At 44.7% G+C, this 19,452-nt stretch overlaps 1 protein-coding gene across 3 annotated transcripts in view; it reads right to left on the bottom strand.

The window, feature by feature from the left end:
- Positions 1–19,452, bottom strand: part of DYM (dymeclin) — a 408,809-nt gene that overhangs the window by 272,036 nt on the left and 117,321 nt on the right. For all 3 annotated transcript variants that reach the window (XM_088476488.1, XM_088476487.1, XM_088476489.1), the window contains exons 7-8: positions 16,803–16,928; positions 15,730–15,872 (exon numbers count right to left, since the gene is read on the bottom strand). In XM_088476488.1, the coding sequence (XP_088332614.1) occupies positions 15,730–15,872; positions 16,803–16,928 (269 nt within the window). The remainder of the gene's footprint in view (positions 1–15,729; positions 15,873–16,802; positions 16,929–19,452) is intronic.

The raw sequence follows: 19,452 nt of genomic DNA, 5'->3' as shown, positions 1-19,452 counted from the left end.
AATTTTAGCACCTGGTATTAGTTTTACCCATCTACTGCTTGCCAGCACCGAAGACGGCAAAGAGCAATTGAGATTGAATGAGAACAGATGTAGAAAGAAGCATTTTAACTTTACCATATTAAAGGGAGTTCATCTAAACATTTAATGCATTAGTGGGATGTGCCAAAGAATAAAAAACAATCCAGTATTAATTCTTTCATACCCTGAAGAGGGCACATAAACGGCGGCTCCACATGCTGACGGTGGCTGCCAAAAGATGGGTGCCAAATTGTGGGTTCCAAGCCCCTCTGAGCACTGCACATGAGCCCAGTTTACTCAACAGAAGCATCTGGGTACCCCCTAACATTAAAGGCCAGTCCCTGCAAAACCATCTTGTGCCTTTACAAGTGCAGACTTGGGCATCTGACTGTTGCACATATAAGGCATAACTAATAGGCTCATGCTGTCATAGTTGGGTACAAAATAATAAAAATTATTAAAGGAAAATAAAATTTGCTTTCTCACAATTGCCTGTTCTAATGGCCAGCAAATAGTCTATTGGTGTATATTATATATATATGCACTTCAGTAGACAGTAGTTAACTCCCAGAAACAGAATTATTTCTGCTGAATGACCTCAGGGAAGGAGTGTTAATAAAAATAATAAAAAGAACTACAATAGATCAAGTCATCCTATAACGTTAGGGAAAACATGCAATCACAGAGTATTGGGTGATGAAAGGTCTAAAGCTGGGTACACACTAGACCAGGGGGTCTTCAACCATTAAGACAGTGTGGGCCACATAAAAAAATTAATCGAAGCCCGAGGGCCACTAAGCTATACACCACGCAGTAGCGCAATCTTGATTCACATTGCACCACATAGTAGTGTCCCTTATTCATGTATGACACACAGCAGTGACTCTTTTACACAATGCCCACATTTGTGCCCCTTATACAATGCCCACAGTAGAAGTGCCCCTTATACAATGCCCGCAGCAGTAGTGCCACTTATGCAATGATGCTCACTATAGTGGTGCCCCTTATGCAGTGTCCCCAGTAGTAATAGGGCCCCTTATACAGTGCCCCCAGTAGTAATAGGGCCCCTTATACAGTGCCCCCAGTAGTGGTAGAGCCCCATATGCAGTTCCCCCGGTAGTGGTAGGGCCCCTTATACAGTGCCCCCAGTAGTAATAGGGCCCCTTATGCAGTGCCCCCAGTGGTGGTAGGGCACCTTATGCAGTGCCCCTAGCAGTGGTAGGGCACCTTACGCAGAGCCCACAGTAGTGGTGTCCCTTATGCAGTGTCCCCTATGCAATGCCTCCCGTACCAACGCCCCCAGTAGTAACGCCCCCTAGTAGTAGTGCCCCCTGTAGTGAGGCCGCTTACACACACAAAAAAAAAATCTAATACTTAGCTTAAGCGGCTGCCTTCGGTCCGCCTGGCTGCTCCTCTGAACCATGGGTGAGACGTCATGACGTCTCTCCCATAGTGCACTACACACTGCGGCTGCAGCTGGTGCTGTGGGGAGGGAGCCAGGTGCCCGCTGGTAACAAAATCTCAGCGGGCACCCGGCAAATGGAGCCCGCCGGCAGGCCACGGGTTACAGCTCCACGCTGCCCCGGTCAGCGGGCCAGGAGTTGAAGACCCCTGGACTAGACTAATTTTTTTAAACTATTTGTTGTTTTCAGACGGATCGGAACGATAAATTGTTCAAACCGTACAGTGTACGCACTATGCGCGCTCCCATGGCGTCATCCGTTGCATCTTCAGATCTGCCGTACATGCTGCTCAGTCTGAAGATGCAATGGACTATTCCATGCATCTGGGTGCAGCGGGGGAATGACCTATTGGGCAGTCCACCAAATTGTGTGGTGTATATGGACCGCACGATATGTCGTCTGTCGCATCAGCCGTCGGCTGGGTGCACGCACTATAGTGTGTACCCGGCTTAGAAATAAATTCTAGAGGGGGCACAAGTCCTAATGTCTCTATTAACAAGGAGGAGCCAAAACCTACTCTGTTAGACAAGCACATAATAGAAATTACAGGAACACAGAGAACAGTCACATTACCTTGCCAATAGAACAATCTATTCTATGCTCCCAACTTTCATGTGGATCTAGCGCCCCCTAAGTGTCAGCAGTTGCTGTGCCATTCACAAGGCACATGCTCCAGGGCCTGTCAGTCATATCGATGACGGCTTGGTGTACGGCAGAGATACACGGAATGTGATGCAATACTGGAAGCTGCCTCTTCTGAGGTCACTGTGACAACTCACTGATACACGGAGGATTATAGCCTAAGGAATACAGGCTGGCCATAATTGAACTTCCCCTATCCAGGGTCATCACCTTAGAATGTAAGCCCTCATGAGCAGGGACCTCTTCCCTCATGTGCCTCTCTTTACATTTTCTTCTACTCTCTACTCCCCATTAGGGCACCTAACACGGGACCGCCAACTCCCGGCAGCTTATTGTGAGTGCTTTAATCACTATTTCAGCAATGTATATAAGTCGTGTCCTTGTCCTGCACTATAATGTACTGTAAGTTACTTGTTTCTAGTTCACCTATTAGTTCTATGTACTGTGTAAGGCGCTGCGGAACACTTGTGGCGCCATATAAATAAATAAAGGATAATAATAATAATAATAATAATAATCTGTAACTCAATCTAACCACCAGAATGCCATCAGATTTTGGTAGTGGAACCAGTGATGTGCGGTCAGGTGAGGCAGAGCCTATACGCCAGAGTTTTCACTATAACAATAAGAAAAATGTCAAGAAATTATAATAAATATCTACTTTGCATTATTCTAATCATTTTTATAGCCAAAACTCTGGAGTAAAAAGCACATCCCTGATCACAACACGCTAAATTCCCAGCACTATATACTGCTGCACCTTTGTACTATGCCCACATGTACCCTCGGGTTCCTACGGCTCTGATACTAGCCAGTGCCTCCCCAGCCATCACCCACCTCACTACACGTCACCAAGAGGCACTAATCAGGACATGGGAAATAGGATTCCGCAGAAAATAAAATTTAGGGCAAATAGTCGCCAATAGGGGAATATGGCGCGGATCAATGTGAAAACAGCATGTTCTATCACTGTACAACAAATTAATACTTTTAATCTGTTTCCTTTCTAAAAATAGTCATACATTACTAATTTGAGGTCAAGAAAAATTAAAATGTTTTCAGAATGTTTTTACTAGCTCTATTTTTTGAGCTACACTACTTGCACTATAAAGTATGTACCGTATATACTCGAGTATAAGTGGACCCGAATATAAACCGAGGTACCTACTATTACCACAAAAAACTGGGAAAACTTATTGACTCGAGTATAAGCCTAGGGTGGGAAATGCAGCAGCTGGTAGTGCCCCCAGTAGTAATTCTCCCTGGTTGTGCCCCCAGTAGTAATCCCCCCTGGTAGTGCCCCCAGTGGTAATCCCCCCTTTTAGTGCCCCCAGTGGTAATCTCCCCCTTTTAGTGCCCCAGTAGTAATCCCCTCCTTGTAGTACACCCAGTGGTGATCCCCCCTTTTAGTGCCCCCTGCAGTAATCCCCCCCCCTGGTAGTGCCCCCTGTAGTAATCCCCCCCTGGTAGTGCCCCCTGTAGTAATCCCCCCCTGGTAGTGCCCCCTGTAGTAATCCCCCCCTGGTAGTGCCCCCTGTAGTAATCCCCCCCTGGTAGTGCCCCCTGTAGTCCCCCCTCCCCCAGTAGAGAGACGTAATAAAAATAAAAAAATCAATCACTTACCTGAAACTCCGGCTCCTGGTCCCGCCGCTAACAGCTCCTCCGGCCACTTTGCATGGGAGAGACGTCATTACTCATGACGTCTCTCCCATTACCCACTGTGGGAGCCGGAAGATGGCTCCCGCAGTAGGAGCAGCAGCAGCCGATGAGAGTCTGACAGACTCATCGGCTGCTGATTACAACAAACACACAGCTGCCGGCTCCGGCAGCTGTGTGTTTGTGCTGTGTAGCGCTGACCGAACCGTCCGGTCAGCGCTACACTTCACTCGAGTATAAGCCGAGGGGGTGCTTTTTCAGCACAAAAAATATGCTGAAAAACTCGGCTTATACTCGAGTATATACGGTACATTAGTAATATAGTCATAGTGAAAAGGTATTTTAAATAATCTGATATTTTCTTGATTGAATTAAAACAACGGTTATTTATTTTCTATCACAAATAAGAACGCAAAACGAAACAAACATATAGCATATGAAAGTACTATCTAATATAGTGGCCTATTCATGGGGGTGCTTTCTCTTTGCTTGTCACTTGTACTACTCTTCTGGGGCCTCTCTTGTCACTGTAGAACAGTAGTGATCACCTGCCCTGATATCTTTGTCCCATTGCTGAAATGTCTTGGTGGAATCGCTCACTATGCTTGTCACTCAGTGCACCACAGTTATCATGTGGGGGTAATCCCGTGAATCGCATATATTTGAATAGGGGAGGGGACAAATAACTGATTCATTTAATTGGGTCATTAGGCCCCGCCCCCTCTGCACGGAACGCAGATTGCTGTAAGATTCTCTCCATTCTGCCCACGTCACTAGGAATACCCCTACATCGTCATAAATGGGCTATATCTCAGAACTCAGAGCTAACTGAGAGTTTTAAATGTCATATTCATTCTTTGCATGCTGACATCAATTAGAGGTAACTATTTTCACATCGGTAACATTTTCATTGTTGTGCAGTGTTATTAGTGTACATAATAAAGGTCATCGTTCATTACAGTTTAGTCTTGTTACTCGTCTGTCCATTGTCACATTGTACAGCGCCATATTCCCCCTATCCTGCTTCCCATGCCCTGAATTAGTCTCACTACCAAATCTGGCGACAATCTGGGTGTTACATCGAGCTACAGATGGGTCTGAATAGGGGAAGTTTTTAATTATGGTCTCAGTGGACATCCCCCCCATGTATCAGTATTATGTTTGAAGGTCTGTATTACCCATATCCTACAATCAATAATACAGATGCACTTTATGGCCAGAAGTATACGGACGTCCCAATTTCACACCCAAAGGTACTTGTTGAATATCTAATTCTGAAACTATGGCAATGACCGAGACGCTGTGACAGCCTGCACCCCTCTGGGTGGGCTTCCGCTCATTCGCATCCCCTCAGCCACAAGAGTGTCAGTGAGGTTGGGCACCGTAGCTGAGCTCGCAGACGGCGTTCCGTTCACCCCGAAGGTGTCTGATGCGGTTGAGGTCAGGGATCTGGGCAGGCCAGTCCAGTTCTTGGATGGATCCCACTTTGTGCACAGGGGCAATGGCATCATGCTGACACTGATGCCACAAAGTTAGACACATTTCTTCTGAACAGGGGTATTCAACATGCAAAACATTTGCAGGGCATGCTAGGATGTGTAGTTCCACAGCAGCTGGAGGGTCACATGGTAATACCCCTGCTTTGAAAGGTCTGTGTGCTGTTGCATTGATTTTCTTTCACTGGGGCTAAGGGGCTCTAACCAAACCATGAAACAGCCCCGGAGACCATTACTTCTCCCCTAAATACATTACACTTGGCAGGATGCATTCAGGCCCCAGCATCCGCCAACCCAGATTCCTACGTCAGACTACTAGATGGTGAAACGCGAATCGGCCCTCCAGAGAACATGCTTCCAACGCTCCCGTGTCCGATGCCAGTGTGCTGTACACCACCCCAGACAACCTGTGGCATTGCGTATGGTGATCTCAGGAGTGTGTGCAGCTGCTCGGTCACAGAAACTTGATCCATGAACTCCCAACGAACAGTCCTTGTGCCGCAGAAGATTCCAGAGGAAAACTGGTACTTGGTAGCGAGCGCCGCAACTAAGGACAGACTATTTTTATACACTACTACGCCAGTCAGCAGTCCCGTGAGCCTATGTGGCCCACAGCTTCACAGTGATGTTTGCACTTATTACCATTTATTTATAGGGCCAGCAGCTCCATACAGAGAACACATACAGATACAAATATAGCAGCGTATAAAGTGCATACAATTACAATACACAACGGAATACAGCAGGATACAAACCACAATGAACATATATTAATGCATATACAGACAGCATAACCACAAAGTCAGCGCTGGCTGAACCTGAGCCCTAGTTAACGGGTGCAACAGACAGATTCAGGGCCACTGTAAGAGCGGAAGAGGTAATGGCAGAAGGAAAGGAAGAGTACAAGGGTAGAGAGCGCTGCTCCTTAGAGCTTACACTCTATAGGGGAGGGGCAGACAGAGGGGTCACTAACAATAACAGCACTTACAGGTGACTGGCAGGGCAGAAAGGTGACTGGCTTGTTTGGAAGGTGGCAGTGCCATGCTGGCAGTACCACCCATTCTACAGCTAATGTCGGATATGGAGAGCACAGCTCTATGCATGCTAGTAATGGCTGTGACTACAATGCCCCCAAACACTAATTAGTAGGGGTGTCCCCATATTTATGGCCATGTTGCATGTTTAACAAATATGATATTGAGATTTTAATATTAAGAGTAATTAACACCTTAGTGTTAATTACTGCTTGTTTAAGACAGTACATAACAATCCTATTATATCAGATCAGTGCTCACAGCAGCACAAAGTAAATAAGGAGAGCAATTTGCGATGGATTGGTGAGATGTAATGACCAGTGTGATTGGGTCAGTGAGGACGGGACTGCGTGTGATGTAAGGAGGGGAATGGAGGCAGCAGGAAGTCACAGAGCTATATAGAGGAAGAAGGGTCCCCCAGCAGCACAGAGTATATCAGGAGATGAGTGGCATGTTAGTGAGGACAGGGCTGCATGTGACAATGGCAGTGACATGATGTGAGGAAGAGAATGAGGCAGCAGGAAGTCACAGAGTTATATATTGGGAGAAGCAGAGTCCCCCGCAGCACAGAGTATATCAGGAGATGAGTGATACTGTATGTTAGTGAGGACAGGGCTGTATGTGACAGGGGCAGTGACCTGATGTGAGTAGAGGAATGGAGGTAGAAGGATATCCCATACCACAGCTGGTGTGAAATGTAGTTCTATATGACATTAACTTTACACAATCAACTAGTTTTACCAGATAATAAACATTGTTCTAGACTATGCAACAGCTTTAATCAAAATGTGAGTCCAAGTTTTAGTCTCTTAAAACCCTGTAAGGACTCACAGACCAAGGTATACCTGGAGGTAAGTATACTGTAAGTACTAATAATCAATACGCTTTTAAGTATAAGCTTTTAGAAAATGGGGGACAAATCTTGAAAACACTACTTTCTCCGTCAGGTACTGACAACAGTTCTCTAAAACAATATATGTAAAAAGTCTTCATAATCGTGCAAATTCCTAGATAAACTCTTAAATAAACAAAAGTATTACTTTTAATAAAGTACACAATAAATGGAAGAGATTTGTATAGTCATGTACTGACATTCTATTTCACCAGGTAAGCAGGAATGGTCAATGCTCTCATACTGCCCCCTAGAGGACATGTCTATATTATGCTCTTATTACACAGCGATTGCTGGCTATGACCAGTGATTATTTTTCATGAGTGATATTTTATTGAGCTTCCACTGCCTACAATAGTTACTCTAAATACTGAGCATCTTTCCAAGAGATACTGAGGTTTGTTATGTTCCCATAGACATCCATGAAATGTTACTGGAAGATGTTCCAGCAATGATTTGTCTCTATGATGCAGGAAAATCCAGGTCTATTGAAATCAATGGGGTCTGACTCTTACCTGCCACACACAACGTATTCATTGCTGATAAACTGCCATCTGCTTGTTTCCATGTCATATCAAACCTCAAAAGTGCCCCAAAACATAGCGGCAATTACTGGGAATTCTGCCAGAGCCACTCAGATCATTCAGCCGAATCCCTGACAGTCATCTATTACAGACTTACAGACGGATGAAATAATGAGCACAGAAGCCAGAGGTGAGACATAGGGAAGAGTGACATGCCCAGATCACAGCCGGATCCAGTCTAATTCTAATGCTGAAATGCCTCCTGTCCTTCCCTGCAGCCAGATCATTATCAAGTGTATTTATTTACTAACAGCTATTTACACAGCGCACACATAATACGCAACACCATACAGAGAACATGTCAGTCACTCACACCAGTCCCTGCCCCAGAGGAGCTTACAATCTATATTCCACATCACATGCACATATAAATATCCTAGATTTCATTTGTTTTTGGGGTTTTCTTTTACCAGAAACCAATGAACCTACCAGTACGTTTTTAGAGAATGGGAGGACACCCACGCAAACATGGAGAGAATATACAAACTCTTCACTGTCTCTCTCTTCCTACAATTACTTAATTGTTATTAGTCACCAATTGTTCTCTTTCCCTACACTATGCCGGCATTCTGTCCATCATTCTCTTCCCCTTTATTTATTCAATAAACAGCGAAAGATGAGGAATAATGGTAACAAACAAGTTGTCTTCTAGATTTGTCACCATCTGTCCTCCTCTCCCCCTCTGTGTATGTTACCATCTGTCCTCCTCTCCCCCTCTGTGTATGTTACCATCTGTCCTCCTCTCCCCCTCTGTGTATGTTACCATCTGTCCTCCTCTCCCCTTCTGTGTATGTTACATCTGTCCTCCTCTCCCCCTCTCTGTATGTTACATCTGTCCTCCTCTCCCCCTCTCTGTATGTTACCATCTGTCCTCCTCTCCCCCTCTGTGTATGTTACCATCTGTCCTCCGGCCCCCTCTGTGTATGTTACCATCTGTCCTCCTCTCCCCCTCAGTGTATGTTACCATCTGTCCTCCTCTCCCCTTCTGTGTATGTTACATCTGTCCTCCTCTCCCCCTCTCTGTATGTTACATCTGTCCTCCTCTCCCCCTCTCTGTATGTTACCATCTGTCCTCCTCTCCCCCTCTGTGTATGTTACATCTGTCCTCCTCTCCCCTCTCTGTATGTTACATCTGTCCTCCTCTCCCCCTCTCTGTATGTTACCATCTGTCCTCCTCTCCCCCTCTGTGTATGTTACCATCTGTCCTCCTCTCCCCTTCTGTGTATGTTACATCTGTCCTCCTCTCCCCCTCTCTGTATGTTACCATCTGTCCTCCTCTCCCCCTCTCTGTATGTTACCATCTGTCCTCCTCTCCCCCTCTGTGTATGTTACATCTGTCCTCCTCTCCCCTCTCTGTATGTTACCATCTGTCCTTCTCTGTGTATGTTACATCTGTCCCCCTCTCCCCCTCTGTGTATGTTACCATCTGTCCTCCTCTCCCCCTCTGTGTATGTTACCATCTGTCCTCCTCTCCCCCTCTGTGTATGTTACATCTGTCCTGCTCTCCCCCTCTGTGTATGTTACCATCTGCCCTCCTCTCCCCCTCTGTGTATGTTACCATCTGTCCTCCTCTCCCCCCCTGTGTATGTTACCATCTGTCCTCCTCTCCTCCTCTCTGTATGTTACATCTGTCCTCCTCTCCCCCTCTCTGTATGTCACCATCTGTCCTCATCTCCCCCTCTGTGTATGTTACCATCTGTCCTCCTCTCCCCCTCTGTGTAGGTTACATCTGTCCTCCTCCCCCCCTCTCTGTATGTTACCATCTGTCCTCCTCTCCCCCTCTGTGTATGTTACATCTGTCCTCCTCTCCCCCTCTCTGTATGTTACCATCTGTCCTCCTCTCCCCCTCTCTGTATGTTACATCTGTCCTCCTCTCCCCCTCTCTGTATGTTACATCTGTCCTCCTCTCCCCCTCTCTGTATGTTACCATCTGTCCTCCTCTCCCCCTCTGTGTATGTTACATCTGTCCTCCTCTCCCCTCTCTGTATGTTACATCTGTCCTCCTCTCCCCCTCTCTGTATGTTACCATCTGTCCTCCTCTCCCCCTCTGTGTATGTTACCATCTGTCCTCCTCTCCCCTTCTGTGTATGTTACATCTGTCCTCCTCTCCCCCTCTCTGTATGTTACCATCTGTCCTCCTCTCCTCCTCTCTGTATGTTACCATCTGTCCTCCTCTCCCCCTCTGTGTATGTTACATCTGTCCTCCTCTCCCCTCTCTGTATGTTACCATCTGTCCTCCTCTGTGTATGTTACATCTGTCCCCCTCTCCCCCTCTGTGTATGTTACCATCTGTCCTCCTCTCCCCCTCTGTGTATGTTACCATCTGTCCTCCTCTCCCCCTCTGTGTATGTTACATCTGTCCTGCTCTCCCCCTCTGTGTATGTTACCATCTGCCCTCCTCTCCCCCTCTGTGTATGTTACCATCTGTCCTCCTCTCCCCCCCTGTGTATGTTACCATCTGTCCTCCTCTCCTCCTCTCTGTATGTTACATCTGTCCTCCTCTCCCCCTCTCTGTATGTCACCATCTGTCCTCATCTCCCCCTCTGTGTATGTTACCATCTGTCCTCCTCTCCCCCTCTGTGTAGGTTACATCTGTCCTCCTCCCCCCCTCTCTGTATGTTACCATCTGTCCTCCTCTCCCCCTCTGTGTAGGTTACATCTGTCCTCCTCTCCCCCTCTCTGTATGTTACATCTGTCCTCCTCTCCCCCTCTGTGTATTTATTATAATTTTATTTTATTACCAGTTATTTATATAGCGCACACATATTCCACAGCGCTTTACAGAAAATATTTGGCCATTCACATCAGTCCCTGCCCCAGTGGAGCTTACACTCTATATTCCCTATCACATGCGCGCACACACATACACACTAGGGGTAATTTGTGTTGGGAGCCAATTAACCTACCAGTACATTTTTGGAGTGTGGGAGGAAACCGGAGCACCCGAAGGAAACCCACGCAAGCACAGGGAGAATATACAAACTCCACACAGGTAGGGTCGTGGTGGGAATCGAATCCACGACCTCAGTGCTGTGAGGCAGTAACGATAACCATTACACCGTCTGTGCTGCCCTGTATGTATGTGTATGTTACATCTGTCCTCTTCTCCCCCTCTGTGTATGTTACATCTGTGAGTGAGTGAATGATCCTCAATAAGGCTTGGCCACAAGTCATTAAAAAACAAAATCTACACACCCCATAATCCTGTGTTGATATGCGACACCCCGGCTCCAACACTGACTGGTATAAGGGGGCGTGCTGACGGAGCATGTGTGAGCCCTCCATAAAATGATGCACCCTCCTTGTGTGTGATTTGGATCAGTGATGGCAGCAGAGTCAGTAACATATGGCTGGTTTTGTCCATAACACTGAACCGAATGCAGAACTTCTCACACTCTCTAGTGAGTTACAGGCTCGGATGGAAGCATCCTTGTGTGGTTGTTGTCATTCTCCCCATTGGTCACAGCTTGATCTAGCCTTGCTGGTTACCCCAGACGAGCTCATATCTGCACCTACAGCGGGTTGAAGGCACCTAGTGACTATAGAGGAGTTAGAAATGTTATAATGTTGATTAAAAAGGTTACCTAAAAAGGACAAAACTTGTCCACACAGTGATTTGTGTCTATACAGAAGGACAGGAACAGCGAGGAATCAGCAGAAAGCTATATAGTGTAATGCAGGCGTGTTACACAAAGAACAAAATACAAGATGGTCCTCGGGAGCTTATGGGAACTCAAAGAGTCAGATAAAGTTTTGGTTTTGAGGGGAGGCCTTTTCCTACACGCAGCAGACTTCCTGCCTGTAATACCATTATGGAAAACAGAGTTCGGCCACCTGTACCCAGAAATAGACAATGCATGCAAACAGCTCTTATTTGGTAATGTGACTTGTATTAAGTTAATTTGCCCTTTACAGCAAATAACGTGTGTGTGTCCCCAAGGAGTGTTATATTATGTACAAATCTAGATTAACAGTGCACAGAATCCCCGCCACCAGGGACAACACAGTTCCGATAATTCTCATTATTATTCCCCTGCCTACATAAGCATCAGTTCAACATTTCCGTTACTTAATCAAAGTCAAAAAGAAACAAAGAAAAGTCTGAGCCACAAAGACAATCCAGTATAGAGTGCAGTACTATGGTATGGTGAGCAGTCAGTTACAATGTGCGGTTACGCCGTTCCTCTCCCCCCCCCCCCCCCCTATTTGTTACCTCTTAGCCCCCATCACCTGCACATTCCGATCCCTCAGATATGTTATGTCAGAATATGCTGGTGTAAAAATCATCACTAACGTAAACTTCTTATTTCAAAAACATTTTGATAAAAGCTTCAATATACCCAAAGGGTCCTCAAAAATGTGTTTTTGTATAGCACAGAGGAAGGTATATGATAACTATAGCCCATGTTATCCCTCTGTGCAGGGATGAGCAGACTGAATCGCCTTCTGCTGGGTAGGTTTTTCTTTTATTCACGAATTGGTCACATCACAATGTCATCATAACGTAAGGTGCATATCCACTACATGAGTGTAGAACGACTGTACGATTACAACGTCATAATCGTTCATCATACTGTGCAGTGGATAATGTGCCCACACTGTACGATATATCGTTCAGTGCAGGCACCCTCCCTCACCCCCGAACATGCACAACCTGACAATATCGGCAGGTTGACCTGTATATTCAGGCGATGACAGATGCCGACAACGACCAGCTGGAACGCGCATCGCTGGTCGTTGCCGGCATATTCACTGCACGATTAACGAACGATTGAACTATATGTCGTAATCGTTCATTTTCATCGTGTAGTGGATATGCGCCTTTACTCCCAATAACTTCTCAGACATTCCTCGCTGCTAAGCTGCTCGCCTACGTATTGCATCTTGGTAAGCTCAGGCAGGAGTCAAAAGAAATTATGGGGAAGAGAAGACAAACAATGGTAAAGCTCTGTGACACAAGCACCACTGAAAAGTACTAGATTTATCCTTAAAACAGAAAGAAAAACCCTTAGAATACTTTTTGGTAATTATTTATCTTCACGCCAAAACACAGCATACCTGTCTCTAGGCCATTGTGGTTTGTGTATTACACACACACACACATATATATATACACACACACACACACACACACACAAAAGTAGCTGCCTCATCAGTATACAGTACTACTGGAAGGGATGGCATTACTGTCCGTTCCCACTTGTACCCTTCTTTCTGTTTCGGATATTAAATAATGTGTTCCTGATTTTTATTATTTTTCAAGATCATGAGAGCTACTTACAGAAGCGGAGATTATACAAGTCTAAGGGGGAGATGTACTAAGCTCAGGAAAGTGATAAATTGGAAAGTGAAGTACCAACCAATCAGCTCCTGTCATTTTGTCAAACACAGGGTCTTTTCAGTATAGAAGGACAGAGTAAAACGCTCAGTAGCGTATCTCTCCATCTATCATTCCTATAAAGGAATAAGTAGGACTTGCACTGTTTAAGGTATTGTCTATGTCATTTATAGTACTTATCGGTCAATAGTTTGAAGCATCTTCAATGTATTACCTATTCTAGGAATATCAGACTAGTTTTTATTCCTACTAAATACACATTATTTTTATAAATTCTGTGGAAATATATTCTTCTATTACGTGAGGTCCGGGAATATAGCGCCTGAGGTATTTTCTTTCAGGTCTATGTACTAAGCCTTTGAGAAAAATAAAGTGGAGGGAGATAAAGTACCAACCATTAAGCCACTAACTGTTGCTTTACAGGCTGCGTTTGAAAAATTACAGTTAGGAGCTGATTGGTTGGCACTTTATCTCTCTCCAAGGCTTAGCACATCTACCCCTGAAGCCGTTGATTAGTAACCACAATATATTTGAAATATTTCAGTCTAAAGTTCAATATGAGAACATATATACATTACACATATACACACACAGAAAATAATGGCAAAGGTATAAAGAAACTGTAGGTAATACAGCAAGCCCAGTCCTCAAACTCTGTCACTTGTTGCAAATACTTTATTTGTAGGGAATACAAGAGATGATATACATATAATGTCCCACTACAGCTGGCTCTCCACTGACTTGACACATTACTATTTTTCCTCAACTCACCAGCAGGTGGCAGCACTCATATGGTTGGCAGTATGTGTTGTTTTATGGCCGAGGAACACAATAAATATATATATCAATAGGTAAAGAACAAATTTAGCAAAAAGTGACTTTAGTAACCTGTTTTTTCTAATATTTTCAAGTTAAATAGCAGAAATTATATCAGGAGTGTTTCCGAGTAACCTGACTGGAAGACACTGTGCAATCATTTCTATCCATGTTCTGCAGAACATGTGCAGTCAATGGAATATGGGGGCAATGTGTAATAGATATAGGAAAGGTCTTAGTAAATGCAGAACCCTATATAACAATGTGTCATTCAGGAACAGAATATATGGGCGGAGAAGACAGGAGGTAACACAATATTTAATCACCAACAGTCTGTGTACTCATAATGTTTATTAAGTCAGGGGTCTACAAAGTCTCTCCGGAACAAAAGGGATAGTACAGAAATTCTTCCCAAACAATTAGCTGTTGTGCGAGGCGTCTCTGGGGGCAACATCTTCTAGCTCTCCAAGTATAACAGAACACTCAGGAATATAATGATTCTCTCTTCCTAGAACGCTTCCTAATGGCCAATCCTGTAACCCAGGTTTCAGCAAATAATAATGTTTTCCCTGGTCACGGTTTAATACCGCAGTACTGACATGGGGAGACTTCAATTACTACTGACAGTACCTGCTTTCTGCAATGGTCCAATGCTGCAACCCATAAAAACACACAATGCATAATCTCCCTGCAGGCAAGCCGTGGCTCTCCCTGTCTAGGGTATCCTGCTGCTTGCATCTCCACGGGATTGCGCTACAACCCAATCGGGTCTGTGAGCAATATACACACAAAGCTAGGGGGACCAAACTGCAGAGATCTGTGCAACGGCTGCACAATTAGATCTGGCTGAGTCAATCTACATATGCGACCAACAGAACATATAATGGATCTGCTGGTATTCAGTGGATAACAGGACATGGCCATAAGACGTCCATTAGAATTAAGCATTCTGTATAGGATATGTGCTGTAGTATAGTTTAAACATTGCTTGCATCACTTCTATCTATAGAGCAGGGTGGTCCTACTGGAGGCCCGTTGGCTGGATGCAGTCCACCAAGACTATTTGGTGGCCGCCATCTTTATGGACAAGCACCCCAGGTTTATGGCCACAGGCCTTCAAGATCTCTATGGACAGATGATGTGAAGTGAATCTAGTATGTAATTGGACAGAACAGAGGATTCAGCCCTCCAATCAGGTGCTGTCTTCACTTACACACCCATGTCCCTGGTCACTCCATTCCTGCAGGGTTCTGTATACAGCAGGTACCTGGGATTGGTAGTGACCAGCAGGAAACTGTGGGAAGCTTCTCCAGTAATAACAGTAATGAGAACTATGTGAATGTTGTCTTAACATTGAGAACCCCCTTCTTATAGAAGCAGTCTACTAATCCAAATCCACAAGAGATGAATGAAGGCTACAGACTGTTATACACCGGCCTGTGTGGACTGTAAATGATGTACTAATCCGCTGCAAGGTAAACAGGTACAGAATTATGCAGTGTCAGCTTTTCAGAATGCTAATGGGGTCCCATACATCTGAGATCAATTGGAGCAATTTCCCGTTCTGCAGATGAATGGGTCAGGGGAATGTAAGAATGCAACATGTTGGACAATCTCGATTTACGGATTCCAACCCAAAATTGATTGGAAACGGTGAATCGGGGATTTTTAACATGTTGCACTTTTCCCGATACCATGAGAAATCGCCAATCACTGGAGTCCGCCGATCGGCATCAGGGAATTGCCCGGGAGATGCACTAGATGTAGTTCTTTCCAAAACGGTTACTTACTTGCCACACCAGAGGCCAGGCCATAAAGTAGGCCCCCTCCATCGGCCTGAGGCTGGAACACATGAGATCCTGGCGGGGGGCTCTTCTCTTGTCTAATAAAGTTATACAGTAATGTTTTCACCAATCGGCTGGTGTAGGGAAGGCTGCAAGCAGGGAAAAGACAAACCCAATAAGAAAAATCCACATAATACAAACCATGTAATATATAATTCTTACACACACACAGAAATAGTAACATATCCTGCCATGTTCATTAAAGCATTAGTATGCTGCAGTAAACACTCATACAATATATTTAAATGAATAAAACTACAGGCTCAATGGCCACGGACTGTGACCTGCTACATACAGTACTCAGTGGAGGAGGGAAAGCTCGATAAACAATCAATCAGTCGGCTACATATACAGTGCAGCAGCCATTAAGTGGGATCATGTATCAACAGAAGTGCCTCATTCCTCAGTGAGGGAACTGGTGGGATAGATCTCTGAATGTTACTTCACCTACAAAAGATGCATCCACTGTATCCGGGTCATGGAAACACCATAAGGCATAAGGGACGTTTTAAGAAATGAGCTGGTCTGTTAATTTGCATGGGCCCCCTCCCTGCGGCAATATGGCACCTCCGGCTGCGCAGAGAATAGCTCTGGCGCAGTGTCCATGTCCTTGTTATCCTCTGCGCAGCTGCAGGCACCATGTGTGTGAAGATAGTACCAGAAATATGGTACCTGCAGCAATAGGTCAGACCCTGCACCCATTACTCACAGTAATATCCAAGCCCTGTGTGGACAGGACGTGCAGTCTCTATGCTGCGCTTTATCACCAGTGCTTTTATCTCATTAGGATCTTATATTAGGATTACAGAGAGGGAAGACTAGTGTGTGCGAGCGCTAATTGTCTAGCCTGGGAAATAACACTGCTACCACATTCTTAAAACCAAAAAGATTACAGATCCCTGTAACATTCTTTATAGTTCTCTAACAGTGCGGAGGGCCATGGTGCTATCCCTAGCCAGGTTGTCCCACACAGGAACATACAGCAGCCTGCCCATCACTATATAGAGCAGGCGACCTACCAGCGGCCGTGCATCAGGTATCGGTGGATGATGCTTTCATGGATGATCTCCTTCCGGAACAGCTGATAGGACAGGAACACTATTAGGGTAGTTACCGCCTCGAGCAGGGTGCTGTATGTTATATCACTGAAATATAAAGCACAGAAAAAAATGAATGAATTATTCTGCATACGTGACTCACAGACACGAGTAACACATTACATTGTTACACTGAATTTTCCCCAGTTTGAAAGAAAAATATAATTTGATAAGAAGGATTTGAATCCCCCTTATTGTTCTATATACATTAGATTTATAGTTACTGCATATACCACATAATTTATCTCTATATTACAGTATATTAATCAGAGTAGGACATATTGCATTCGGCACATATACCAGACACCCGTTGTGTCACCCCATCCTGTGCCATCTACAAACCGCATAAAGCGATCGGACATATTCGCTGTTATTACGCTCTGTGCGCCGACCTCAGAGATAACGGAATAATAACAGATGCTTTACTCTACTCCAGTGTTTCCCAACCTCGGTCCTCAAGGCACATTAACGGTCCTGGTTTCAGTGATATCCGTGGTTGAGCACAGATGTTAAATTAAAATAACTGAAATACTAAGCAAGTCACCTGTGCTCAAGTGTGGCTATCCTTCAAACCTGGACTGTTAGTGTGCCTTGAGGACCGTGGTTGGGAAACCCTGTTCTACTCCTATAACGTGCGATAGCTGAACAGGTAAAAGAGGTTATAAGAAAGTAGTAGAGAACAACGTATACCACTGCATAAAGGGAGATTAATATGATAAGGAGAGAAAGAAACAGGCCTGCTCCTTACTCTCTGTAGAAGGTCAAATTACTTTTCAAAAATAATCACTTTTCAAAAACAAATGTACAAAACATACAATGTTACCAGAGTATGTGACAAGGAGCGACCAGGAGCCGGTACCTGACGTAAACATTTCGCAGTTACACGCGGTGTGATAAAACGTTTCAGACGGGTTCTTCCTGTACGTCGGGAGAGGTACATAGGGAGAGAGATATCAAAACTTCTCAAGAGGACTAGTGTAGCTGTTGCCCGTAGCAACCAATCAGCTTCTGTCGTTTTATAGAATCTACTAGATGAATGATAGCAAGAATCTGTTTGGTTGCTATAGGCAACATCTCCAATTGTCCTCTTTATAGGTCGGTGTAATCCATACAACCCTAAGTTCTCCTCTTCACACACCGTGCACCAGTCTCTCGCTCAGAAATGAACCGTCCTCTATAATTCCTTTTATACATTATTAGTACATTGTATTTATAAAGGTGCCACAAGCGGTCCGCAGCGCCGTATATATACATGGGCACAAATGACGCTGCAAGACAGCAAACAGCAAGGACCATTACAGCTGTAACTCAGAAGATCCCTATTAACTTATAAGAACTTCAAAAATAAATATATAATTTTTTTATTCAATAGGGAGAACAGAAGGAAACAAATGGGGGATGTGGACTTGGACGGGAATCTGGTAAAACAAAAAGGAAAGTTTTGGTCCCGTTGAGAAACCAGAGTTGCTATCACTTTTCCAAGCAGTGAAACTGAGATAGAGTGTTATTACCCAGGACTAGGTGTTCTCTTCCTGTGCAGCTCAGGTCAGACCATCTCCAATATTCCCACTGCTATAATCAGGCTCCTGGGGGGGGGCGGGAGGAAGTGATGTTTGGCCCCAAGTCATTCTACTCAGACTCCAAAGAAAACATTCTCCTGAAATCATCCCAATTTCACGTTCTATCTTTCTAATGTCCAGCAATTACTTCTTATTATGCTGTTTACATGGTACGACATGCACCGCTTGCACTGAGATTTTCAGATGCCCTTGAAGAAGTAAGCCTCTGTGCTTTTACAGCACCCTGTGCGAGGACCTAACATTAAGTAGACATGCTTTGATCAGCCCCCAAAAGGAGGACTTCTAGAAAATGCTAAAGCAGCAGAAAACAGGGACTGCAGGACTGTCAGTTCTAGACAACATCCTCATATAAGATGAGAGGGGGAAAATCATCACAACTAACAGTCAGAGCTAGTGTCCTCCGATGTATATATCTATAACGCCATCACTACTGACTCTATCAGAGCTAGTGTCCTCCAATGTATATACATATAGAACCATCACTACTATCAGAGCTAGTGCCCCCCAATGTATATACATCTATAACACCATCACTACTATCAGAGCTAGTGTCCTCCAATGTATATACATATAGAACCATCACTACTATCAGAGCTAGTGCCCCCAATGTATATACATATATAGCGCCATCACTACTGACTCTCTATCAGAGCTAGTGCCCCCCAATGTATATACATACATAGCGCCATCACTACTCTCTATCAGAGCTAGTGTCCTTCAATGTATATACATATAGCGCCATCATTACTGACTCTCTATCAGAGCTAGTGCCCCCCAATGTGTACACATATAGTGCCATCACTACTGACTATCAGAGCTAGTGTCCCCCAATGTATATACATATAGCGCCATCACTACTGACCATCAGAGCTAGTGTCCTCCAATGTATATACATATAGCGCCATCACCACTGACTATCAGAGCTAGTGCCCCCAATGTATATACATATATAGCGCCATCACTACTGACTCTCTATCAGAGCTAGTGCCCCC

Source organism: Taudactylus pleione, unplaced genomic scaffold (genome assembly GCF_031769625.1).
Source record: "Taudactylus pleione unplaced genomic scaffold, aTauple2 ptg000189l, whole genome shotgun sequence".
Taxonomy (NCBI): Eukaryota; Metazoa; Chordata; class Amphibia; order Anura; family Myobatrachidae; genus Taudactylus; species Taudactylus pleione.
This window is presented reverse-complemented; position numbering and strand designations above follow the sequence as displayed.